This window comes from Mustela lutreola, chromosome 2 (assembly GCF_030435805.1).
Source record: "Mustela lutreola isolate mMusLut2 chromosome 2, mMusLut2.pri, whole genome shotgun sequence".
Classification (NCBI taxonomy): Eukaryota; Metazoa; Chordata; class Mammalia; order Carnivora; family Mustelidae; genus Mustela; species Mustela lutreola.
The window spans coordinates 155,615,047-155,642,344 of record NC_081291.1 but is presented as its reverse complement, the minus strand read 5'-3'; the positions used below and the strand labels follow the sequence as shown (position 1 = coordinate 155,642,344).

Sequence of the window (27,298 nt, the reverse complement as noted above, 5' to 3'; positions counted from 1 at the left end):
TGTTTTAGAGAGAGAGAAAGAGCATGTGTGCACACACGAGTGGAGGGGCAGAAGGAGAGAAGCAGATTCCCTGCTGAGTAGGAAGTCTGAAGCCTCCATCACAGGAACCTGAGATCATGACCTGAACCAGAATCAAGAGTGGGTTGCTGAAGCAACTGAGCCACTCAGGTGCCTAGAAAAGTTTTTTTTAGGGCGCCTGGGTGGCTCAGTGGGTTAAGCCGCTGCCTTCGGCTCAGGTCATGATCTCAGGGTCCTGGGATCGAGTCCCGCATCGGGCTCTCTGCTCGGCAGGGAGCCTGCTTCCCTCTCTCTCTCTCTCTCTCTCTGCGCCTACTCCCTCTCTCTCTCTCTCTCTCTCTCTGCCTACTTGTGATCTCTCTCTGTCAAATAAATAAAATCTTAAAAAAAAAAAAAAAAAAAAAAGAAAAGTTTTTTTTAGACAGTATCCTAACACTCACCCTCTAGTGTTTGAGTAAAGTCTGTAGTGTTTATAACAGTAATTTTTTAAAAGTTCTTTCCCCAAGTCCACAAAGAAGACTTGGTCTATTCCCATGCTAAGTTTTGTCCTGAAATTCATATCTGAAAGTGGTTCCCAGAAATGGTAAAATTTCATATAACCACAAACTAATAAGCACTGGAAAACCAGACCTTCTCTGTTGGTTGTTTTACAGCAATGAATGAAGTTATTTGTGGGGAACCTGAATAAATTTTATATTAAACAATAACCAAAAAAAATACCCACAAGGCAGATTAGCCTTCAGACTCGTTCTCTGAGGGGAAGATGTAGTGTGCCTGCCCCAGCTTTGTCCAGGTGAAGGTGTCACAGTTCATCTGTCACGTGAACAAACGGTGACCTGAAACCTACATGTACTTGGGGATTCCAGTCCTCCCATACTCAGTCACTGCTGTTTATAACACCTTCCCCAGGGTTCAGAAATCTCACAGGGATTTGCTTACAATTATACTGAAATTTGAAAATCATATTTATATACTAGGAAATTAAATGCACAACTTTTGTAAGTCAAATAGTGCAAAAGCAATTTTAATCTGGGTCTTTGTATGAAAAGACACCTGCGACCAGCAGAGCCTTCCTCACCCCGCATGCTAAGCTCCTGAGAGATGGGCCCCTTGCATCATCTAGGCAATTCACACACACACACGCTTTCTTCATGTTTTTAGGGAATCTTACCTGATTCTTTGGGGCTACAATGTGCCACACACAAGTGACTCCTGCAGGGTAATCTCGGTCTGGCCAGTTGGGGGTTTTAAAAGAGCCGGAAGGTCTTTCAAGGCGTCCTCCACAATACCGATCCCCTGAATTTTTAAAGTATGAAAAAAAAATCCAGGTTATGGCAATGCAACTGTAAGAAGACTGGGATTTGGAATATTGGTAATAATACAGTGAATAAAGCCACTGGCAGAAGCTCTTCAATTTTTTCCTAAAACATGGTTACACAGCCTCCTACACCCCCCCCACCCCCACCAGCCACACACTGAATGATCTCTGTTACCTGATCACATGAGCACAAGAGAACACAGGAGTGGAGTCAGGCCTATAGCTTCTTTTCTTTCTGTTTTTTTGGGTAAGTGAAGACAGACATTTGGGCATGAAACATTCAGAAATCATGCTGGCTCAACAAATCATACAGATTTTAAAGAACCTTCATGACAGAGGTGTTTATTAATAGGATTAAAATGCATGCCCACAGACAAAATTTGAATATGTTGGCAGAGAATACTCTCATTACCAGAAAACTCTATATGCTATGCATCTTTAATAATTTTAAGAACAGATTTTGTTTGTAAAAAGTTTATAAATTTTCAGCAATACAGAAGAGCATCAAGAAGAAAAAGAAAATTACCCCAAATCCAACCACCTAAAACTAACCACAATTAATATTTGAGAAACATCATTTCAGACATGCCCATGCATATATACTGATAGGTCAACAGGAATAATTTCAGAACAATATATATATTTTTAAAATTTTTATTTATTTGACAGAGAGAGGGAGATAGTGAGAGCAGGAACAGAAAGAAGTAGGGGGAGTAGGAGAGGGATAGCAGGCTTCCCGCAGAGCAGGAAGCCTGATGTAGGGCTCGATTCCAGGACCTTGAGATCATGACCTGAGCCGAAGGCAGAGGCTTAATGACTGAGCCACCCAGGTGCCCCAAAACAGTATTTTAATACAAAGTTCTAAATTTAATTTTATTTGAATTAAACTAACAAAAACTGAACTGAAACTAAGAGAACTTAATATACTTTATATAATATCTTTGAAGCAGAAGAGAATCATTCTTAAAAGGCATCTCTAAGAAAATGCCCTATAAAAATTGAGGCTGGATAATTTCTAAAACTGTTTATCATGGAAAATTTCAGGCAGATACAAAGTAATTAGAATAATATAATTAGCTTCTATGTATCCGTCACCCAATTTCAACAATTAATTATTATTCTACTGTTCTTTTTATTAATATCATTATCCAATCCCCACCATTTGCTTTATTATTAGAGATTTCAGGGAGGTAAATTCATGTACAGTGAAAGGCACAAATATTAGCTATACTAATTTGAAAAATTAATCTCCTTGTGTTAACCACACTCCTGTGATCATACAGAATCCATTTCCCACCAAATTCCAGTATCCCTTCCCAGTCGGCCAACTCTTCACACCACTTTTCTGAAAAATTTTACCTTAGTTTTATTCTAGCGCTTCCCAAACATGGACTCATGTACTGTGGACTCTTCTGCATCTGGCTTCCCCTGCACGGCATCTCAGGTGGATTCATATTGCCGTTTGTATTCATAGTTTGCTGTTTTACTCTCCCGGGTGATTGTGGGTGTGGAAACACAATTTGTCTCCCTCTTCTTCTGCTGGACATTCCTTTGGGTGTTTCCAGTTCAGGCTATTGTGAGTGAAGCTGCTGTGACCTGTTCTGTACAAATCTCTTTGTGGACGTGCATTTTCATTTCTCTTGCACCAGTACCCAGGAAAACAATTCCTAGGCCAAGAATAGCTGTCGATGTTTAATTTCAGAAGAAACTACGAATGATTTCCCCTCGAGGCTGCAGCATTTTGTATGTCTCCAGGTACGAGCCCTTCGGTCATACTTGGATGATGTCAATTATTTTTGCCAATCTGGTAGGTTTGTAACGGTTCCTCAGGATGGTTTAAAAAAAATTTTTTTTTATTTATTTGACAGAGAGAGAGATCACAAGTAGGCAGAGAGGCAAGCAGTGATGGGGAAGCAGGCTCCCTGCTGAGCAGAGACCTCTCGATATGGGGCTGGATGCGGGGCTCGATCCCAGGACTCTGAGATCATGACCTGAGCTGAAGGCAGATGCTTAATGACTGAGCCACCCAGGCACCCCAGTAGTCTTTTATATTTACCATTTCCAGTGGCTGCCAATCCTATTACCTTCGTGTTACCCTGTGGGACCATTTCCCTTCAACTTGAGGAACTTCCTTCAATATTTCTTGGGGTGCAAGATATGTCCTTAATCCACTTTCATTTTTAAAGACCAGGTACAGAATTCTGGGCTGATAGTTTTACTCCAGCTACTTTAAGAATGCTACTCTACTGTCTTCTGGCCTCTACTGTTTCTAATGAAAAGAAAGCCATCCTTCACCCCATCTTTCCCTTGTATGTGATTTGATTTCCATCTCACTAATTTTAAAACTTTCTCTTTATATTTAAAGTTCTGCAATTTTGATGTTCCTCAGTGTGGCTTTTTAAAAATTTATCCTGTTTGGGGCTTGTTGATCTTCTTTGCTCTATAAAATTAACGTTCTTCAGTGAATGTGGGTGGCTTCAAGCCATTATTTCTTCAGACATTTTCCTGTCCTACTTGACATTGCGTCACTCTCTTGGGCTCTTTTTCTTTAATCTTTTTCCTCCTGGTTCTTCAGATTGGATCATTCTATGTAGATCCACTGACTCTTCTGCCATCTCCAATCTGCTTGAAAGCCCACCAGGTAAATTTTTAAATTTCAGAATCTCTTTCAGTTCTAGAATTGCTCTTTTATTCTTTTTTTTAAAATATAGTTTATAGTTTCATAGTTCTGTTTCTCTTCTGAAATTCTCAGTCTGTTTACTTACTACACATCTGTTTCCCTTGAAGTCCTTACGCATAGTTAGAATAGTTCCTTTAAGTGCGTATCTGCTAACTGCCACATCTGAGTTATCCTGGGACTGGTTTTTACTGACTGCTTTTCCTCTTGATTATAGACACACTTTTCTGGTTTTACCACATAGATACCGGATATTATGAATGATACCTTACAGAGACTCTAGATTCTGTTGTGTTTGTGTGAAAAAGGATTTGGGTTCCAGCAGGCATTTCACTTGCCTAGACTCAAGCTCACGGTGGGTCTCCCTGACCGTGCGCAGCAGCTGTCATCTCTGTTCACTTTCACCTGATGCTTTTGTGACGGGTCAGCTGTACTGACCCGCACAGTCAGTCAAACACAGAGTTTGGCTGTTGCCCAAAGAGAGATCTTGGTGGATTTTACATGTACATTCTGTGCCTCAGTTCCTCTGTAGCTCCCAGCCAGCATTTCCTCCCAAACGTTCTGGCTGCTCTTGGCAGCCCCAGAGCCTGTTCTCTGACATCTCCAACCGAAATGCAGTGCAACAACCTAAAGCAAGAGCAGACTAGGAAATGCCCTCCAGGAAAAGGCTGCATATTTAACAGATCTTGCCCAATCTTATCTCTTCAGGGTAGACGTTTCTACCCATGGGTGCTTATATGTACTGACATGAAAACACCCAATATGTAGTTCTTAAGTGAAAAAAAAAAAAAAAGTTGTGAAATAATATGAATGTATGATCCCACTTAGATTTTTAAAAAGCTATTGCAGAATTGTACCTAGAAAGGGATGGCAATCACCGACCACGTCTCCTTCCAAGATGGGACTATAATGGAGTGAAGGGATATGTTTTGATATCCGTATGTGTATATGTGTATGTAAGCTTCATATTTTTACTCCAGGAATTTCTATATTTGAATTTTGATAAGAATCACATGGGCTTTAAAAAAAGAGACTTTTTTGAAAAAATAATAAAAATAAACAAAATAAAATAATAAATATTATAATAAATACTATATATTAAACATAAATATAATAAATAACATACAATTATAATAAATAAATAAATAAAATTTAAAAAGAGACTTTTTGGAATGGTCTCTTGGTGGTTCAACAGCATTTATTAGCTCTGCCTGAGAAGAACTGCTCTTCAACTTTAGGCTAAAGGAGTAAATACATACAAAGAGAGCCTGGGACGAGGCTCAGCCAGGGACAGGAGGCACCCACTAACCCGTAAGCCATTATTACCGCCATGATTGCTATTATGTGGAAACACTACCTCTTTCGTTTGGTTCAGCAGCAGAGAACATGGCCATGAAGCCATTCCCAGCCGTGTTGGCATCGGAAATCATCTGCACCATCATCTTGTTACCGCTGGACACAAGGGCTCCAGGCCGGAACGTGCCACAGAAGCGCCCGATACGCTGGCCATTGGTGTGACCATTGTACACGTCTACAAAGTCATAGCGGCACAGGTTGTCGCTCTCCAGATCTATGAATCGGAAATTAAGAACTACCACTTTTCCTTCAGGAACCTGGAGAGAAATTACCAATTGGAAAACCATGTCATGAAAACAGTATCTGAAGTCTTCCCATCTAGCCTGAAGTGAGCAGATTAAAATATAATATACCTAAGACGATGCTTTTCTTTCCACAAATCTGAACTAACCCAGAAAAGGTTTTCTACCATAATGAGTTCCTAATAAAATATAAGTATTTATTGTCTTTTGACAAATGCTACAATTCATGAGGGAACACAATCTTATTCCTAGAGAGTTTATCTCAACAAAGTTGCAAAATGTTGGGTTAGTCTTAAAATTTGTTAGTCACTGCTTACAAAGAATACCAGTTCTAACTGGATCTTAGCACCCCCATTTGCAAATTGTAAAACACCATGGCACCCAGAGGTATTGCTTGGCAAAGAAATATTTGAAATAGCATTCTTCACAAATAATACAACAGGATAATCTCAATATGTAGAATACTTCTATCAAATTTGGATTGTTTGGCAATTGTGCAGTTAATTTACAGATACTTCAGTTTGGGTCCTGAAAAATCCAGATCAACTATTTATACTGATGATGCTGAGTAATTACCGAATCATCTCTTCTCAGAATCACTGAGTTTTTGTTTTCCACATGGAAACTTTATATACCAGGTGTCCTTGAAACACAATGCACTGATGAAAAAGTTGAGTTTTCACTTTCTTATACAACTTTCTTCACTATATTTTCCTCCATAGAATTCTTATGATGCTTCCCTCCTTGTTCCCTGAACAGGCAGAAAAAATGGCTACAAAAGCATTCAGCAGGATTCTAACAAAAGCCCCATTTCTTTTTCAGTGCACACTATCTTTTAATTTACTCATCCAAGCATTTGATCATAAAGTCTCACAACCAGATGCATTTTATCTTTTCAACTCAATGAGCTCTCCACTGTATGATGTAAGAATTTCATTTTACAGATGACAAAAAAAGTCAGTGATTTGAAAGACAAACCCACAACAGCCAACGGTAGTTGGTTTATATTCATCTTAAGTAATTATCTCCTATTCAAGGGTCAATAGATGCTTTAACATAAACGTGGTTTCCTATGTTGGTGAGTTCAGTGCCATAGTTGTTTTTATTTTTTTTCCCCCTCTGTGATAAGAAGCAGTGTTTCAGTACTATTTGCCTTTGGTGTCAAAGACATACACACCCCATGGCAAAAACCATAGTGCAGGAGTCTCAAAAGGATATTTTGGCTTTGTCATGGCTGTATTCTAATTGCTAGGAGCTTATCTTAATAGTGTATTAGAAGTTCCAAAGCCAAAGTCTATAAAGCTGATAGCAGAAAATGCAATTTAACTTTTAAACATTCTCACTGAGATAGTTCTTGGAGAATTCCTCTGGGTTTTTTGGTTGTATTTATTTTTTTGCATGCAATCCCTAGTTAGCCTATGATCAGAAAATTACAAAAATGTGACACTACATTTGTAATTGTAAATATAAGCTATCAATCACTGAAAATTTTCCAGCCCAAAAAAAAAAACCCCAAACCGTTCTGAGCTACATTAATTTAACATTGGTTGTCTCTGCATGAAGAGTGACCGTGTAAATGTAGATAAACTCTATGGGGGGTTAATTCAAAGCTCTGAGACTCTTCCACGTCCAGATTAAGTAAAAAAGGGAAGAGGTGGAAGGATTGACCCCTGGGGGACTCTGATGCCATCGGGTCTTCCAGATACGATCAAACTGAGTTAAGAAGTAGGATGCAATCAGAAGTCTGTGGTGCCCAGAAGCCAGGTGAAAAGAGTGTGTTGAAAGAAGAAGTAGGGCGCCTGGGTGGCTCAGTGGGTTAAGCCGCTGCCTTCGGCTCAGGTCATGATCTCAGGGTCCTGGGATCGAGTCCCGCATCGGGCTCTCTGCTCAGCAGGGAGCCTGCTTCCTCCTCTCTCTGCCTGCCTCTCTGCTTACTTGTAATTTCTCTCTGTCAAATAAATAAATAAAATCTTTAAAAAAAAAAAAAAAAAAAAGAAAGAAGAAGTAGTCTGCTGAGTTAGGAGTGGCTACTAACTAGGAGGATGTACTGGAAGATGACTACAAGATGGCCACTGGGTTTATCAACCAGAGGTCGCTGGTAGCTCTGAAAAAGCTGTTTCGGTGGAGCAGCAGGGATAAAGCCTGGTAAGAGAAGGATCAAGAGAAATGGGTGAGAGGAATAGGGACAAAGTTTTCAAGGAGCTTTGCTGGAAAGATGAACAGAGTAATAGGTGGGTAGCTGGAAAAGGGGGTGGGGGTCAAGGCAGGATAGTTAAAATGGGCTCTATTAAGACTCATTTGCATGCCAATGGGAATAATTCCACAGAAAGGGCAAAACTGATAAAGTAGGAAAGAGATAGAGTTGCTGGAGAAAAGGCATTGGGTAGGCAAGGGAAAATTTAATCTAAGGCACAGATGGGGGGGGTTCAGTCTTTGAAAGGAGCATGGACTGTTGTGCCTAGAGAGAGGAGGGAAGGCAGCGGCAGGTGGGGTTGCAGGTGATGCTGTGAGAGCAGATGAAATTTTTCTTCTGTGAAATAGGGAACAAGGTCATCAGCAGCAAACATGGATGTGAGAAGAGCTATCAGGAGTCTGGGAGCAGAGGAGAGCTGTGTAAATGGATTAAGGAAGTGTAGCAGGAGTGTCAGGAGTGCTGAGAGCTCGTTTGAGGCAAATAAACCAAGAGTGAGGCCTCTTTGCATGGTCGTGGTTTCCCCCCAGCCACACACAGTCCCCGGGTGAAGATGCAGAGCAGGTGGAGGGCTGGACTTAAGCAGCAGAGCGTGGGAGGTTGGTGGGGTGGGTAAGTTTGCCAAGCAAAGACTATGGAGGGAGGGAGAGCCAAGAGAGTTAAAGACAGGGGCAGGGGAATGACAATAATGATGGGCCATGGCATCTAAGCTGGGGAAGGATAGAAACCTTGAATCAGTGGGGTGAGGGCAGTAACAACCTCGGTTGTGGTGGAGACAGGACCATGCAATGGAAGTGGGTGGCCAAGGAACAATGGAGGATAAGCTTATGGAGGATGGGAGCTGCAAGACCCAACAGGATCCCCCATGTAGGCACCGAAATCACTATGAATTGTGACAAGGAAGAGTGTTGAAGACACTCTGGCAGTGAGCCAGAGGCCAAAATTTTTAAGAAATGAGGAAAACTGCCCTGGGGACTTTCTACAACAAGAGGAGCAAAGAGGGGCAGAGGAGGGCAGAGTCTTGTTTCACTTGCAAGTTTTCAGTTCTTTGGTGCTAAGAAAGCTCTGCTGATCCGTTTCTGTGGTCAAGCTGGATACACATTTCCAATGGGATAAAGTAGCATTTTTCGGCAATAGAAACAAGATTACGTCACTGAAATATTGAACACCTGCTGATCCCAACAACATTCCCCGGCAAAAACTCTTTTGAAGGAAGGACACAGAGATTGGTCGGTATCAGTTGTGGGTCTACTGTAACCAGAAACAAACGCCATTTTGCACCAAAGGCCAAGGGCTGTCTGTTGCAGTGAGATGCATACTTCGGGGAACCCTTCCACGACCACACAACAGCTGTTCTTCATTTTAATGTGAGTAATCAAGATTGTCTGGAGCCCTCCCAGGTGAACTTTGCTTAGAGCTCCTAGAGGCTCATTCTAAAGGACTTTGTAAAGCATATTTTTCAAAGGTGACCTCTCCACTTGAAGAATCTACAGTCTGTACTCTTGATTTTCCTTTGTTAAGGATATTAAAAGAATAAATATATATATATAATATATATATATATGATGGAGTAATACAACAAACACCTAGGTACCAGCCATCCAGAACTAATTATTGTTAACATTTTGACAGCACATTTTTAGTGTCTCCTTTAATAAAATAAATACAAGTTTTCAGATAAAATGAAGTTTATCGTCCCCATCCCAGGACCCATTTCCCCTCCTTTCTCAGAAGGGACCACTGTCATAAATTCAGTGGGTTTCCTTCTGTGCCATTCAAAATACTTTTGTTTAAGTATGTCTGTATTCATGAAAAATACATGGTTGTGTTTTTGTGTCTGTTTTAAAAATCAATGAAGATGGGATAATGCTCTACATATTCTCCAGCCTGGGCATCCTTGAGTTTTCTGGGTGAGGAAGAAGAGAAGAGGGAGAAATAAAAATAAAAACAAAACTGCACAGGGGATACCTGGATGGCTCAGTTGGTTAAGTGGCCAACTCTTGATTTCAGCTCAGGTCATGATCTCGGAGTCCTGAGACTAAGCCCAGGTTCCACGCTCAGTGTGGAGTCTGCTTAAGACCTCTCTCCCGCTCCCTCTGCCCCTCCCCCTGCTTGTGCCTCTCCCTGTGCCCCTCCCCCCCTCCCCAAAATAAATAAATAAATCTTAAAAAAACAAAACAAAAAAAACCTCATAGGCCCTTCACAAGCTATTCCTTCTGCCTAGAATACTTGCCCACCTCTGCCTTTCTTTCACTCATGTTGAGGGTCTCAGTTTCAAGGTCATCGCTTCTTGGAGGCACTCCCAGACCCCAGCCCCTCCTCCCACAATGGGCTCTGCCCAGTGAGCTACTTGCCCCTTGTCCCTGAGCATGAGGTCACTCAACCCACCTACTCCCTGACTGTCTATTCTCCCTGAAAGATAGAACTCTAAGAGGCAAGTCTCCCTCCTGCCTTGGTCACTGCTGTATCCCAGCTTCTGGACAGCGTATGCCCCCAATCAGAGGGGTCTCATGAAGACCTGTTAAGTGAATGAATCTGCCAGGTACTCAAAGGAACACCAGCTTCTTTGCACAAACCCTGAACAAGGCACCTACTAGGCAGCCCCACCTCTTGTGTCCTAGTATTTCCTACCCCCAAGAGCAGCAAGAGTTCCAGAAGGCTGCTCTGCTTTCTAGGTCATTCTTTACAAACAAAAGAAGATGCAGATCTTTTAGGAAACCTTATATTTCAAATCTGCTGGGATGCTAATACTTAATGCAGAAACTCCATTAAGATGCTTTTTTTGGTGGCAATGGAGAAAAAGCTGCTGTTTTGTGAGATTATATGGACCAGGGGATTTATTATCTGCCTGTAGAAAAACAATTCTATATTCATGCTTTTCCCTGTCAACAGCTGAGTCCTGTGTGGGCCAAAACCTTGTTCATGCTGCAACAATGACCTCAGCTCACCCCACAGCCCCTGGGATGTCCTTACTGTCACGGGCCAACGTTCCAAGTGCGGGAGCTGCTGCCAGAGAACCAATAGGGGAAGTACATTTTAAGCTGATGGTTTGCATTTTCAGGATCCTGGGAGCAAAATGCAAATAGGAGGGCAGCCTCTTTTGTATGGAATCGATTTCTGTAGAAATGGTAATTCTCCTTGCGTCTGCAGCTTTTCTTCCCCCAACACACCATTTACAAATTTGAGCAAAAAAATCGGTTTCTGGGGCACCTGGGTGGCTCAGTGGGTTGAGCTGCTGCCTTCGGCTCAGGTCATGATCTCGCGTCCCGGGATCGAGTCCCACATCGGGCTCTCTGCTCGGCGGAGAGCCTGCTTCCTCCTCTCTCTCTCTCTGCCTGCCTCTCTGCCTACTTGTGATCTCTCTCTGTCAAATAAATAAATAAAATATTAAAAAAAAAAAAATCGGTTTCTGCAGCATGTTTGATTTTTTTTAAAGCCATTGTTTTAATCTCCTAAAACTGTCCTCTTCCACAAACAGACCTTTGGAACTACATGCTCTAAAATACAAGGCCGCCTTTTATTTACATGAAGTTCAAGAGGTGTGCACCTTGGTGTCATCTCACATACCCCCCCGAATGCAATGCAGAGAAATTTCCGTGCAAACTATGCACCAATATTTGGCTCTATTTAGGGGGGGGGAGCGGTGTGGAGGGGATAAACCAGAAGCTTACAAAAGCTTATTCATGTATATTCTTTGTATATTTAAATACTTTGTATATTTAGATATCTTTAGAAGGAATCTTATAAATGTTCAGAAAATAAAACATACATTTTCATTAATGGAAACATGTGATGTTTTGAAAATTCTGGGTGGGGGGAGATTGGTAATTTCACCAAAAAAAACCCCTTTACAATCTCATGTCTGGAAGAAGGGAAGACACCCCCACCTCAAACCCAGCCTGGCTGCACCTGTGGACAATAGGTCACACTCCTTGCTATAAAGTGTCCAAAACTTTCCCACTGTGCTTAGAATAAAATCCTCTCTCACTGTATACACTTAGCATATATCACGTGCCAGATATTTTTCTAAGCGCTTTACACATGATCTCATGTAATCCTTTACAGTCACCCTATGAAGTTGATATTATTAGCCCTATTTTACAAGTGAGGAAACTGAGGCACAGAAAGGTGAAAGCCCTGCAAGACATGGCCCCTATCTCTGACCTAATCTTTCCCTCTCATACAACAATTCGGCCATGCAAGGATCCCTCCAAACCGGTTTTCCACCTGATGAGGGAGCACGAGGCTGGCTGAGGACAAAGCAAAAGCTGGCGCTAGGTTCTAGAACTTCATCACACCCCAGGATCTTTGCACAATTTGGCCCCTCCTCTGGGCACAATCTTCTACCAATATTCACGTGTCTGCCTCTGGGTCATCCTTCAGGTCTCAGCTCAAGTGCTGCCTTTCCAGAGAAGCCTATCCTGAGCCCTTCAGTTGCTTTAGATCATGTAGATCACAAAACCACGTTATTTCTTTATAGATTATTTATTGTCTGTCTCTCCACCAGAATGTAAGATCCAGGGATCAGAGTTTGCCAGTAGCTAATCCAATGCCTGACTATTATAGGAGTTCAAAATGTAGTTAGTGAATTGATAACTGGGATCCCTATACTCTTAATTTAAAAAAAAAAAAAAAAAAAAAAAAAAAGAGTGCAGGCCACAAGCCCTATTACCAGCACATACATTTATACAACAATGTGAACTCACTTACAGAAACAAGGCAAGCAGTGTCAGCACCCTTACCGGAAGTTAGAAACAGCTCAGAGTGGTTCTGGTGACTTACCTAAAGCCACCCAGCACATCAGCTGCAAAGCCCAGCTCTGACTTCTACCCAGCTGTTTTTCCATGGCCTGTCACAAGGGCTGAGGAGACGTTCAGCCATCGTGTTTCCTCTGCCTGGGCACACAGGAAGTCAACAGTTCCCAGCCTCCCCTGCAGTTAGGTCGGGGCCATGGGCTCAGTCCTGGTCAATGGCACGCAGGTAGAAGTGACGCATCCACCTCTAGGCTTAGCCACAGAACGTCCAGTGCAATCTTTTTGGAGCTCTCTTTTTGCTCTTACGGAGAAAATTCAACACAGGAAATAGGAACATTCTAGGAGACAGCAGAGCCACAGAGGAGTTAATGCTCAGAGGCCAGCTGCCTGGGACAGCCATCCACCTGCACTAAGCTGTGAAGGGTACAAGACAGAGCCATTCGTTGAGTCAGGCTACTGAGACTTGGGGTGTCATTTGTTACAGCTCTGCACTTTGTCTTAATAACCCTGGTTAACAAACGATTAGTTATGTTCACCTGTTGTCCTTACCCACCAGCGCTGTGACAGCAACTGTGGAGACGTTTCTGTTCTTTTTGCTGCATATAAATTCTATATGAATCAACACTGTAATAGAGCTATCTATCCAAAGGGATGACTGTCGCGGGCTGTGTGAACAGCAGGGGAGGCAGCAGGCAATTGGGAGCGACTGCAAAAGTGAGTAAACTCGGCTTCACTGAGGTACCTCTGTAATTTTAGTGGCCGCTGCAAAACTGTAACTCGTGCCTCTGGCACCACTATCATGACCCTCTGAGTCCCTTCTGTGTAGCCAGTCAGCTGGGGTGACATGGCGATCAACAGCCGTGAGTGCTTCTTGAACTGAGAAAAGACGTGGACTTTTTAGCCAGAGGCCTGGCTGTGGAATGAACCAGAAACTGGGCTTCAGAGTATGCCTCTTTTGCAAATGCTGCCTAAGGGTGAAGAAGAAAATGCCAGAGGGGAGATCGAGGCTGGGCTGGCGCCCCCCCACCCCCAGTGCTGTGAGGGTTGCCAAACTCAACCCTGCCAAGAGAAAACACAGATGGGAAACACTGGAACACCAAAACAATGGGACCCCTAGGTACTTAGAGCCAGGACTAGGGGACAAGCAATGGGGCAAAGGGCTGCGGTTTAGGTCTTGCTTGGGGGAGGAGATAAAGTTTAAATGTAGAGTCCAGTCATCCCCCTCCATCCATAGGACATATGTTCCAAGACCCCCAGTGGATGCCTTTTCTACACTATGTGTTTTCCTATACATACATACCTACGATAAAGTTTCATTTATAAACTGGCACGGTAAGCCATTAACAAAAACTCATAATAAAATAGGACAATTATACAATAAACTGCAATAAAAGTTATGTGAATGTGGTCTTTCTCAAAATATCTCCATCATCTTCTCTTCCTACGATGACGTGATACGGCAGATGGGCTCCAGGATGAGAGGGAGGGTGGGGGACGATGCAGGCGAGTGGCATAGCTGGAGGCTGCTAGACCAGGGCTGACTGTGGGCAACCGTGGGGAGCAAAGCTGCAGATAAGGGACACTACTGTGTTCTTTCCACAGGGTGCATCTTCTGGTTTCCCTGTGGCTACTATCACTAGAACCCGATGCTGGATAGAAGGGATGACAAATCTGAGCAAGCTATGCATGCATCGTCAACTTCCTTGAAAAACTGGAAATTCATTATTTGATTTTCATTAAACATGAGCTTTCTAGCTGTTTGTTTCCGAAAGGGTTTACTGCAAAATAAAAAAAAGCACTGCCAAACAGTACAATTGATCAAAGCCCTGCCACACAATAAAATATTTCTAAAACGAAGAGTTGTAAATTTACACCAAGCAGTAAGTAACAAAACCATTGTAGCGAGAGCAATCGGACTATTCCTCAACGGGGGGATCAGCTTCCATTTTCCAGCATCTATCCCTTGTACAGCAAACCTTTACTTCCCGCGTTGTGCACTGAATCAGCCAACGGGTAGCCTGGTGGCATCAGGTGTCTCCCTGACCAGCGTGCAAACCACAGCACTGGTACCACGTGACTGATGGGAATAGCAGCATCGAACCCTTATCACCCCTCCCCCCAGGACAGGAACATAGTGGCCAGTGCCCAAGCTGTTTCATGTGATTAGTGTTTTACTTAAATCCTGTTCTTGAAATGCGTTAACTGTGTCAAGTGAAGACGTGAGTTGTCACATTTGTCTTTTGCACTGAACCGTGTGTTGAAGAGAGAACCCTGGGCATGGCACATGTGCGTGATACACTTCTAGACAAGACCACAGCAGAAGATGCGACTTCAAAGTGAGCTCTACCAAGCCCATCCTAGGTTATTTTAAATATTGTTTTAAATTTAAACTCAATTAATTAACATATAATGTAGAGGTGCCTGCGTGGCTCAGTGGGTTAAAGCCTCTACTTTCGGCTCAGGTCATGATCTCAGTGTCCTGGGATCGAGCCCCGCATTGGGCTCCGCTTCCCCGTCTCTCTCTGCCTGCTTCTCTGCCTGTCAAATAAATAAACAAAATCTTTAAAAAAAAAACAAAACATATATATATATATAAATATAAAATGTATTATTAGTTTCAGAGGTAGAGGTAAATGATCCATCAGCCTTATATAATATCCAGTGCTCATTACTCCCATGCCCTCCTTAATGCCCATCACCCAGGTACCCTATTCTCCCACCCACCTTCTCTCCAGCAACCCTCAGTTTCTTTCCTGAGATTAAGAGTCTCTTACAGTTTGTCTCCCTCTCTGAGTTCATCTCGTTTTATTTTTTCTTCCCTTCCCCTATGATCCTCTATTTTACTTTTTAAATTCCACATATCAGCGAGATCATATAATTCTTTCTCTGATTGACTTATTTTGCTCAGCCTAATACCCTCTAGTTCCATCCACATCATTGCAAATGGTAAGATTTCATTTTTTGATGGCTGAATACTAATTCTATTGTGTGTGTATATATATATATATATATATATATATATATCACATCTTCTTTATCCATTCATCTGTTGATGGACATCTGGGCTCTTTCCATAGTTTGGCTATTGTGGACATTGCTGCTATAAACATTCTGGTGCACGTGCCCCTTCAGATCACTCCATTTGTATCTTTGGGGTAAATATCCAGTGTGCAATTGCTGGGTCATAGGGTAGCTCTATTTTCAACTTTTTGAGGAACCTCCATACTCTTTTCTGCAGTGGATGCACCAGCTTGCATTCCCACCAATAGTGTAAGAAGGTTCCCCTTTCTCTGCAACCTCACCAACATCTGTCATTTCCTGACTTGTTAATTTTAGCCATTCTGACTGACTGGTGTGAGGTGTGGTTTTGATGTGTATTTCCTGATGCCAAGTGATGTTGAACACTTTTTCATGTATCTGTTGGTCATCTGGATATCTTCTTTGGAGAAATGTCTGTTCACATCTTCTATTTTTTTATTGGATTATTTGTTCTTTGGGTGTTGAGTTTGATAAGTTCTTTATCGATTTTAGATACTAGCCCTTTATCTGATGTGATTTGCAAATAACTTCTCCCATTCTGTCAGTTATCTTTTGGTTTGATATTATCAACTGTTTCCTTTGCTGTGCAAAAGCTATTTATCTTTATCCTAATAGTTCATTTTTGCCTTTGTTTCCCTTGCCTTTGGACATATCTAGCAAGAAGTTGCTGCCTGTGAGGGTGCCTGTGTGGCTCAGTGGTCAAGCATCTGTCTTCGGCTCAGGCCACGATCCCAGGGGATCCAGTCAAGCAGTGGGCTCCCTGCTCAGCAGGAAGCCTGATTCTCCCTCTCTCACTCCCCCTGCTAGTGTTCCCTCTCCTGCTGTGTCTCTCTCTGTTAAATACAAAAAATAAAATCTTAAAAAAAAAGTTGCTGCCCATGTTCTCCTCTGGGATTTTGAGGTATCTTTCATCCATTTTGAGTCTGTTTTTGTGTATGGTGTAAGGAAAGGGTCCAGTTTCATTCTTCTGTATGTGACTGTCCAATTTTCCCAATACCATTCGTTGAAGAGACTTTTTTCCATTCCATTTTCTTTCCTGCTTTGTCGAAGATTAATTGACCATAGAGTTGAGGGACCATTTCTGGGTTCTCTATTCTGGTCCATTGATCTATGTGTCTGTTTTTGTGCCAGTACCATACTGTCTTGATGATTACAGCTTTGAAATAGAGTTTGAGGTCTGGGATTGTGATGCCACCAGCTTTGGTTTTCTTTTCCAATATTCCTTTGGCTATTCGGTATCTTTTATGGTTCCATACAAATTTTAGGATTATTTGTTCCAGTTTTCTGAAAAAGTTCATGGTATTCTGATGGGGATTGCACTGAATGTACAGACTGCTCTAGGTAGCATAGACGGCTTAACAATATTTGTTGTTCCAATCCATGAGCGTGGAATATTTTTCTATTATTTTTGTAACGTCCTCAATTTCTTTCATGAGTATTCTATTTATAGAACTATAGTTCTATAGTTTTCTGAGTACAGAGCCTCTTTGGTTAGGTTTATTCCTAGGTATCTTATGGTCTGGGTGCAGTTGGAAACGGGATCAACCCCTTCATTTCCTTCTGCCTCACTGTTAGTGTACAGAAATGCAACTGATTCCTGTGCATTGATTTTCTATCCTACAATGTTGCTGAATTCCTGTAGGAGTCCTAGCAATCTGGGGGTGGTCTTTTGGGTTTTCCACATAGAGGATCAGGTCATCTGCAAAGAGTGAGAGATTGACTTCTTTGCTGATTCAGATGCCTTTTACCTCTTTTAGTTGTCTGGTTGCTGAGGCTAGGACTTCTAGTACTATGTTGAACAACAGTGGTGAGAGTGGACATCCTTCTTGCATTCTTAACCTTAGGGGAAAAGCTCTCGGTTTTTCTTCATTGAGGATGATATTGGTTGTGGGCTTTTTGTATATGGCTTTTATGATATTGATATTTGTTCCCTCTATTCCTACATCTTGAAAAGTTTTGATCAAGAAAGGATGCTGTACTTTGTCAAATGCTTTCTCTGCATCTATTGAGAGGATCGTATGGTTCTTGTCCCTTCTTTTAACGTAGTGTATCACATTGATTGATTTGTGGATGTTGAACCACCCTTGCAGCCTAGGAAAAAATCCTGTTTGGTCATGGGGAATAATCCTTTTAATGTGCTGTTGGATCCTATTGGCTAGTATCCTGGTGAGAATTTTTGCATCCATGTTCATCAGGGATATTCATCTGTAATTCACCTTTTTGATGAGGTCTTTGTCTGGTTCTGGGATCAAGGTGTTGCTGGCCTCATAAAATGTGTTTGGAAGTTTTCCTTCCATTTCGACTTTCTGAAACAGCTTCAGAAGAATAGGTATTAATTCTCTCTCTTTTTAAAAGATTTTATTTATTTGAGAGAAAGAGAGAGAGAACGTGCACGAGTGGGGGAAAGGGGCAGAGGGAAAAGCAGACTCCCCACTGAGTAGGGAGCCCGATGCAGGGCTAGATCCCAGGACCCCGAGAACCTGACCTGAGCTGAAGGCAGATGTTTAACTGACTGAGCCACCCAGGTGCCCTGGTATTAATTCTTCTTTAAATATTTGATAAAATTTGATAAAATTCCCCTAGGAAGGCCCTAGTGGCCTTGGACTCTTGTTTGTTGGGAAATTTTTGATTACTGCTTCAATTTCCTTGCTAGTTATGGGTCTGTTCAGGTTGTCTATTTCTTCCTGTTTCAGTTTTGGTAGTTAATATGTCTCCAGGAGAGCACCCATTTCTTCCAGATTGCCCAATTTTTTGGTATATAATTGCTCATAATATGTCCTTATAATTCTTTGTATTACTTTGGTGTTGGTTGTGATCTCTTCTCTTTCATTCATGGTTTTATTTGGGTCTTTTCTCTTTTCTTTTTGATAGTTCTGCCCAGGGGCTTATTAATCTTAATTCTTTCAAAGAATCAGCTCCTAGTTTCCTTGCTCTGATGAGAAGAATCACAGTAAGGTAATCAACACATTTAAAGCAAAATAGATGCAAATGTGAGCAGCCAATGTTCTCCTGAATGAGTAAGAGACAAAGGTTTACACAGTAGCATTAGGTTGCTACAAGCTGGAACTAAAATTGTTTTTAAACCCTTTTTTTTAAATCAAGAAATTCTTGTCTATAGTTTATAATCTAAAATAGTACTACAAGATTTTAATGAAAAATGAATCCTCACCCCTCTTCCCGTCCCTGATTCCCACTCCTCAGAAGCAATCAATTTTAACTCTTTCAGCTATTTTATCTGGCATCTACCTCTTTGCTTAATAACATGCTTGTGCTGCTATTTCTTAATTTATCCATTTTAAACATCTCTTTGCTTCCTCTTATTGCCCAAATCCTTCATCAAAATTCTGGTTAAATCAAAAGTCAGGATTTCCATTACTACATAAATATTATTCACTGCTGAACTGAGTTGTTACACTTCTTATACAATTTTTTGCTTTTCCTAAGGCTAATCATTTCCTTGTTCTTTAAGTTTCCTTCGTTTTCTATCTACCTATCACAAAAACCCCTCTAAATAATGGCCAGGCACTGGTATCCTGTCAGTTCCATTTTCTTCCTGGAAATATCCAACCTAGAGTTCTCCATCCTCCTGCTATTTCTCTGTCCAGTCTTGATTAGCTGCTCCCAATGCATGCTACACAGCTAAGAGGCTGGGACTTGGCTTTATTCAACTCAGGAAGTCCCCATATGTCTTTTTTCTTGCTTGTTTTATTCCCTTATTTTGTTGGAGCTCATTCTCTTGCAATTTTCTTACACAGGGTGAATAGGGAGAAGAAGATCTGACATTTCTAAAAACACCTTTAATCTGTACTCACATTGGTCTACCAGTTTGGTAGGGTATAGAATTGTAGCTTTAAAGTAATTTTCATCAGAATTTTTGGGGCATCATTCCACAATTTTCTCGCTTCCAATAAGCTGATGTTGTTGTTTCCTCTCTCTGTGTGATTTTCCCCTCCTCTAAAAGCTTGTAGGATTTTCTCATCTAAATTGAACAAAAATGTGCCTTGGTGTTTGTCTTTTTCCTTTCATTGGGCTGATTATTACTTTTTTGATTATTCCCTCCCCTTCATAGTCTCTGTTCTCTTTCCCTAGAACTCTCAAAGAACTCTCACTAGTCAGGTCAAGGCTTCCTGAATAGATCCTCAAATCTTCTTAAGATTTTATTTATTTATTTGAGAGACATCTTGAGAGAGAGATAGAGCACATGTGTACACACACACAAGCAGAGAGAGAGGCATTGGGGAATAAGAGGAACAAGCAGACTTCAGAGCCCAATGTGGAGCTGATCTCTAGACCCTGAGATCATGACCTGAGCTGAAATCAAAAGTCAGACACTTAACCAACTGAGCCACCCAGGCACCCCCTCCCTTCTAATTTTTTTATCTTTCCTCTCTAATAGTTCATCTCTTCTGAATGTTCCACTTTCTGAGGTGTCTTCTTCAAGTTTATCTTCTGGTACCTTTTTTTTTTTTTAAGGATTTTATTTATTTATTTGAGAGAGAGAGAGCTCACAAGTACGCAGAGAGAGAGAGAGAGAGAGAGGGAAGCAGGCTCCCTGCTGAGCAGAGAGCCCAATGCAGAACTCGATCAAAGGCAGCGGCTTAACCCACTGAGATCAAAGGCAGCGGCTTAACCCACTGAGCCACCCAGGCGCCCCATCTTCCAGTACTTTTATCAATATTTTTATTTCCATTATCAAGTTATTAATTTCTGATCACATTTTTAAATTTTGTTTCTTTCTTTTTTTCTCCTTCAAATTTTAATTTAATTCTAGTTATTTAACATACAGTACAATATTGGTTTCAGGAATAGAATTCAATGATTCATCACTTACATACAACATCCAGTGCTCTTCCTAACAAGTGCTCTCTTTAATACCCATCACCCATCTAACCCATCCCCCACCCACCTCTCTCCATCACCCTCACTCTGTTCTCCATAGTTAAGAGTCTCTCATGATTTGTTTCTCCCCTCTCTCTTTCCCCCCCCTCCAAAGGCTCATTTGTTTTGTTTCTTAAATTCCACGTGAGTGAAATCATGGTATTTTTCTTTCTCTGACTGACTTACTTCACTTAGAATAATACACTCTAGCTCCATCCACATGATTGCAAATGGCAGGATTCCATTTTTTTGTTTGTTTAAGATTTCATTTATTTATTTGTCAGAGAGAGAGCAAAGTAGAGTTGCATGCAGAGGTAGAGAGAGAAGCAGGCTCCCAGCTGGACAAGGAGCCTGATGCAGGACTCGATCCCAGGACCCTGGGATCATGACCTGAGCTGAAGTCTCAGATGACCTGAGCGGCTTACCTGACTGAGCCACCCTGGCGTCCCAGGATTCCGTTTTTTTTTTTTTTTTTTAAGGCTGAATAATAGTCCATGATACACACACGCACACACACACACACCACATCTTCCTTATCCATTCATCAGTCAATGGACAATTGGGCTCTCTCCCGAGTTTGGCTATTGTTGATAATGTATTTGTTTGTTTGTTAGCATTTTATTTTATTTTACATGCATTATACCTCTTCTGATCTAAAGATAATAATAATCATCTTGAAATTTTCTTCAGCCCTCTGTATTGTCTCTGTTTCCTTGGAGCGTTTTGTTGTTGTTGCTGTTTTCCCGTTTGGGGCTCCACCTCTTCATGTAAGGTGCTTTCCTCAAATGTCCAGTAACCCTTGACTATCCATATTCAAAGCTGAGGGGAGGCTGACTGGATGCTCTATGGGAGGATGTGCCACCATCATGTGACTGGGGACAGGCCAGTGTTTTCACAGGGCCTCTCAATAGTCATTATTTGGAGGTCCTAACTCTAGGGATGTTTTCTTTAAAATCCTTCAATGCTTTGCCTGACGGTTAAACCTTTGCTGCAGTTTTCTTGGGAGGAGCAGGAAGAGAGGAGGTTGGGAGGGCCTCAGGGTTCAGGATGTAGACTTAATTTCATTACCTGTTTTCAGTGCCACACCTCGGCCCAGCCCCATCCGCTGGAGTTGAAGTTCTCAAGTCTGGAGCCCCTCTGGTTCCCAGAAAACAAGCCTTACCACGATGGGAAGGGAGACAGGCCCCTTGCTGCTCTTAGTGGAGGAGGGAACCTGGAAGGCTAATTGTTCTTAAAAGGTTTTTTTGTAACTCCAACCCACCTGCTCTGCTGCCTTCCAGGAAATCTGGTGCCTCTAGTTCCTGAGCCTTTCGGGGATTCTGGGGCATGCCCCTCCCCTCTAGCAGACAACACTGCTTTTCATTCTCTCTTTTGCTAACTCAGTTACCACTGACCATTTGGTTTCTTCTGAAATTTTGTTGATATCTCTCATCTACTGTTAATTCCATTCCAATTTCCTTTGTCTTTGTGAGTTTAAACTTATTTCCTCACTGAAATTTTTGTGGGATTTTGAGAAAGGGTAGAAATAAACACACATGTTTAATTCACCATGCTTAACCAGAAGTCACTAATGTGATTTTTATTAAGAAGTAATAAGAACATTAACACGAAGCACCTGGGTGGCTCAGTCAGTTAGGTGACTGTCTTTGGCTCAGGGTCATGATCCCAGGGTCCTGGGATAGAACCCTGTGTCCGCCTCCCTGCTCAGCGGGGAGTCTGCCTCTCCCTCTCCCTCTGCCTGTGCTTTTTCTCGCTCGCTCTCCTGCTCTGTGTCAAATAAATTAATAAAAAAAAAAGAGATAACACTATATTCTGAGGTTATTTATAACAGTATATACAGTATAACATTATAAAATTATATGTAAGAGCATATTTAAAAATAAAAGCCAGATTCTATTAAGCACCTGTAAATAACACCAATGATGCCAGATGCCAGAGGATTCAAAAGAACTGCAAGACAGGGTACTCACTTTGGCAGCACATATACGAAAATTGGAAAGAACTGCAAGACAGGTATATTACCATTTTTAATGACTTTATACTACTTTAATGTATACCTATACCATATTTTATAGAAACAATCACATCTTTTTTCTACATTTAGTATGTTTCTAATTTTTCATTAATATAAACAATGCTGCTATGAACATAATTATATAAACCACCCTCTGTTAAATGGAATATTTCTATAGAATAAATTACTAGAAATGGGATTTGCTAAGTCAAGGAATATAGGCCTTTTAGATTATAATAGTATACTCCCAAGAAAAGCTAAATTAATTCACATTATCATTTTTCACACCCTCAACTACACGGATGCTGCCAATAGTGATTAATCAGGTCGGTAAAAAAATGGGACATCATGGTTGTTTTAATGTCACACTAGGCATTAGCAAGGGGATGCTGGCTTCCTTTAAGCAGTGGAGTTGGAACAAGGGGCAGCTGGTAAGAAATGCCTTCGACACCGACCTCAAGGTTTCAAGTCCCATAGGCACCGCCCACACTAGAAAGGCAGTGAGGAGAGAGAGGTTTCATGTTGTTTTGTTTTAGAGAAAGATACTGTGGAAGGACAGAGGGTGTAATAATTTTGGTCTTGAATAGGTCAAGTTTAAGATATTAGAGGTATACAATTCTGTATTAAAAATCAGAATGATGGCTTGAGGAAGGAGGATTTTAAAAGGTGTAGTTCTGTCAGCAAAGAGGACATGGAAAAACTTTTACAAGAGAAAACAGTCTGAGGCCACAGAAGACTCTGCCCATAGCCAGATGTCTCACAAACGTGTAGCCACAAGGAGAGGGTGAGAGAGAAAGAGGGTGTGTGAAGGGAAGGACTCAGAGATGCCAGAAGCCACAACCCATAGGGCATGGCTGCCAGTGGTGGTTAGGAGCACAAACAAAGGAGGCACCTTCATTATTTCCGACCATCCAGTCCCAACCCTACCAACAACCTAAAGAACTTTGTTTACAAACTCTCTTCCACTCAGACCACCCCAAGAGAAGAATTTTTTTTTTAAATGTCAATGAGATGAAAAACAAAAGAAAAGTAGATATAAACTAACATGCTATTTAAGAAAAACCTTTAGATTCCCAGAGGAGAGTTTAGTCAGCAAGAGAAAAGACAGTGAGTCATTTTGCTCCAATGGTGTGACATTTAAATTAAATGTTCTGTGACAACAACACATTTAGGACAAATCATAAAAAAGAAGACATTAGTGGATACGAAAGAGTAAATCGGAGAGGCTCCGAATGAATTCACTTGTCTAGAATGCATGTAACTGGCACAGATGGCTTGAAAAGTTTTGGCGAGGTAGAGGTAATTATGTTCAGACATGCCTGGCACTTCCTCTGTGGTTCTTACAGGTCCTATCTGTCCTTGTTCCTTCAGTTGCAGACTTTGGAATTGCTCATAAAATAAGAAAACCCAAGTTTCACCAAGCCCCCTCTCCTCAGCAGCCTGAATTGATGGCTGATGTTGAAGAGGGGCATTATTTGGTGGTTTTTCAATTCAAGGGGCTGATTCTTAAAACTGAGAGTCCTATAATGCCCCAGACACAGCCATTCTGCCATCAGCATCCCCCACTTGGTCACATGTCTCAGGTGAGTCTTGGTGTTTCCTTAGTATCCCAGACCCCATTCAGAACAGAATTTTTCAATCCTAAAACACTTAAACAAACAAACAAAAAACACCTTTCAAGATGCCTGGGTGGCTCAGTTGGTTAAGTATTATGTAACTCTTAATTTCAGCTCAGGTCATGATCTCAGGGTCATAGGACCAAGTCCTGCATAGGGCTCTGTGCTCAGCGTGGAGTCTGCTGGAGATTCTCTCTCTCCCTCTGGCCCTCCCTCTAATCCTGCTTGGGAAAAAACAAAAACAAAAACAAAAAACCTTCATCATGGTAATATTTACAGACCATACAACACACTAGTTGAAGCATACATTTCAATGATTTTTAGTAAATTTTTAGAGTTTCGCCAAGCATCATCACAATCCAACTTTCAAACAATTCCATTCCTGCAAAAAGATCCCTCATGTCTGTTCACAGTCAGTCTTCATTCCCACCCCCAGCCTCAGACAACCATTAATCTACTTTCTTTTTCTGGACATTTCTATAAATGGTATCATATCACTTGGGCTCTTTTGCATCTGGCTTCTTTCATTTAGCATAGGGTTTCCAAGTTCATACATACTGTAGTGCTAACTAATGCTTCATTCCTTTTTATGGGTAATTAATATTTCCTTGTATGGATATACCACTACTATTTATCCATTTATCAGTTGATGGGTATTTGAGAAGTATCCACTTTTTGGTTATTATTAATGATGCTTTTATGAACACTATTGTGCAAACTTTTATGTGGTGCATGTTTTCATTCTTCTTGCACCTAAGAATACAATTGCTGGGTCCTACGGTAAATGTTTAACTTTAAAAGAGTCTGTTTTCCTAAGTGGCTACAATAGTTTACACACCTACCATTAGCTTACAAGAGTTAGAATTTCTCCACATCCTCAACCACTCTTACTATCATCTGTTGTTGTTGTTGTTTTATGGTCATCCCTAAAACCATCCATCCAGCCAGCGGAGGTGAAGCGGTATCTCATTGTGCTTTGGGCTGCATTTCCCTAATGATTATCTCTTCCTTTGCTTATTGGCCGCTCATATATCTTCTTTGATGAAATGTCTCTTCAAATCTTTTGCTGTTTTTTAAATCGTCAATCCTAAAACGCTTTGAAAAGCACCAAAACTTGTCTCAAAATAAAGATAAGCATCTAAGTCACACTGTAAAATCTGGCTTCATATACCCATTTTAAGGCCAAAGGAAGAGGCGAGGCCTCCCTAACAAGCCTGTTTGATGAAGTTACTCTACACAGAATAACAGCGAGCTGACAACTCTCCGAGAAACCACTGGTTAGGAACATGGGCTTCTCACTTTTTAAATTTCTCCACAAGCAACCGTTCTACAAAGTATAAAAAGAAATAACTCTCTGCTAAGGATGGGAAGCCTCTCAGTGCTTTGCAGAGGACAGTATGAAAGAGCAACAATTCAAAGACATAGGAAAGTTTTAGAAATAACTACAAACACAAACACTGCAATCAGCATGCTAACTCATGATATAGAGTTGAACTCTATATGTTGGGGATGCCAACTGAAAATCTGCATACAACTTCTATCTCCCTGAAACTTAACTACTAATGGCCCTACTACTGAATGGAAGCCTTACCAAAAACAGAATCAGTTGATCGACAACATATTTTGCCTATGCATTATTCACCATACTCTTACAATAAAGCTAGAGAAAAGAAAGTGCTAAGAAAATCATAAGGAAGAGAAAATACATTTCCAGTACAGTACTATATTTATTTTTAAAAAATCCACTTATAAATGGACCCATGCAATTCAAACTGGCATTGTTCAAGGGTCAACAATGATATCAGTAAAATCAAACTGAAGTGTGGACAGCTTAGAATAATCTGTGTGACTGGGAAGAATAAAAATGTAGATATGTTAAGATTGTTTAATCTAAGGCTCATTTTTCTCTTCTAAAAGTGTGGTTCACTTAATTTGTTGTTTGTTATCACCATAATACGATGTTCAAAAGACTTTTGCGAGCAATGGCAAACCAGTCAAGAAAGGCAAATAGATCAATGGTGTGGAGTAGACAGTCCAGAAATACAGCCACACTTACATGGTCAATTTTTGGCAAAGGCGGCAAAGCCCTTCAATGGGTAAAAGGACAGTCTTTTCAACAAAGGATGTTGCAAAACCTGGAAATCCACACAGAAAAAATATGAACCTTGACTTCCACCTCAAACCATTAAACAAATTCATTTGAGAAGGATCACAGACATGAATTTAAATGTTAAACCTATGAGACTTCTAGAAGAAAACATAGAATACTTTATAATCCTGGATAGCAAGAAAACACTAACTACAGAGTAACACTAGATCAACTGGACTTCAAAAATGTCCTAATTTTTGCTCATTGAAGGATACTGTCAACAAAATGAATAGATAACCACAGATGGGAGGAAAATACTTGCAACACATATATCTGACAAGGAGCTTATATTTGGAATAAAGAATTCCTACAGTTTAATGATATAAGACAAATTACCCAATAAAAAACATGGGTGAAAGACATGAGCAGATACTTCAAAAAGACAGACCAATATGCACACAGAAAGCATTCAATCTCAGTACCCACTAGGGAAATGCAAACTAGAATTACAATAATCACAATAAGACATTAACTACACACCCGCTAGAAGAGCTAAAATCAGAAAGGCTGACCAACACCAAATGCCAGAATGTAGAGCAAATACAACTTTCTACCATTGCTGGTGGGAGGGTAAACTAAGGCCATCACTTTGTAAATTGATCTGGCAGGTTCTTATAAAGTTAAACATATACATATCCCATGACTCAGCAATTCCACTCCCAGGTATGCATCGAGGAGAAAAGAAAACATACATTCATAATTAGCCTTGCACAAGAAGGTACATAGCAGCTTTATTCGTAGTAGCCCGAATTTGAAAAAAGCACAAATGTCCATCAACAGGAGAATGGATAAACAAATCGTGGTGTGTTTATACAATAGAATGGTAATTAGCAATAAAAGGAACAACTACTAACTCAACAATAGAGACAAATCCAAAAACATTATACTGAATAAACTATGAAGGAAAAAAAGAGTACATTCCGTATCATTCCATTTTTATGAAGTTCTAGAATAGGAAAAACTAATCTATGCTACTTGCCTCTTGGAGGGATGGGGAATTGGCTGGAAAGGAGTAAGAGGGAGGGTTCTGAGTGCTGAAAATGTTT

The 27,298-nt window shown here is 41.0% G+C and overlaps 1 protein-coding gene across 1 annotated transcript in view; it reads right to left on the bottom strand.

The window, feature by feature from the left end:
• The window catches only part of PCOLCE2 (procollagen C-endopeptidase enhancer 2), a 66,703-nt gene that overhangs the window by 22,363 nt on the left and 17,042 nt on the right, over positions 1-27,298 (bottom strand). Inside the window, exons 3-4 of the mRNA XM_059163857.1 lie at positions 5,371-5,626; positions 1,190-1,314 (exon numbers count right to left, since the gene is read on the bottom strand). Of these exons, the coding sequence (XP_059019840.1) occupies positions 1,190-1,314; positions 5,371-5,626 (381 nt within the window). The remainder of the gene's footprint in view (positions 1-1,189; positions 1,315-5,370; positions 5,627-27,298) is intronic.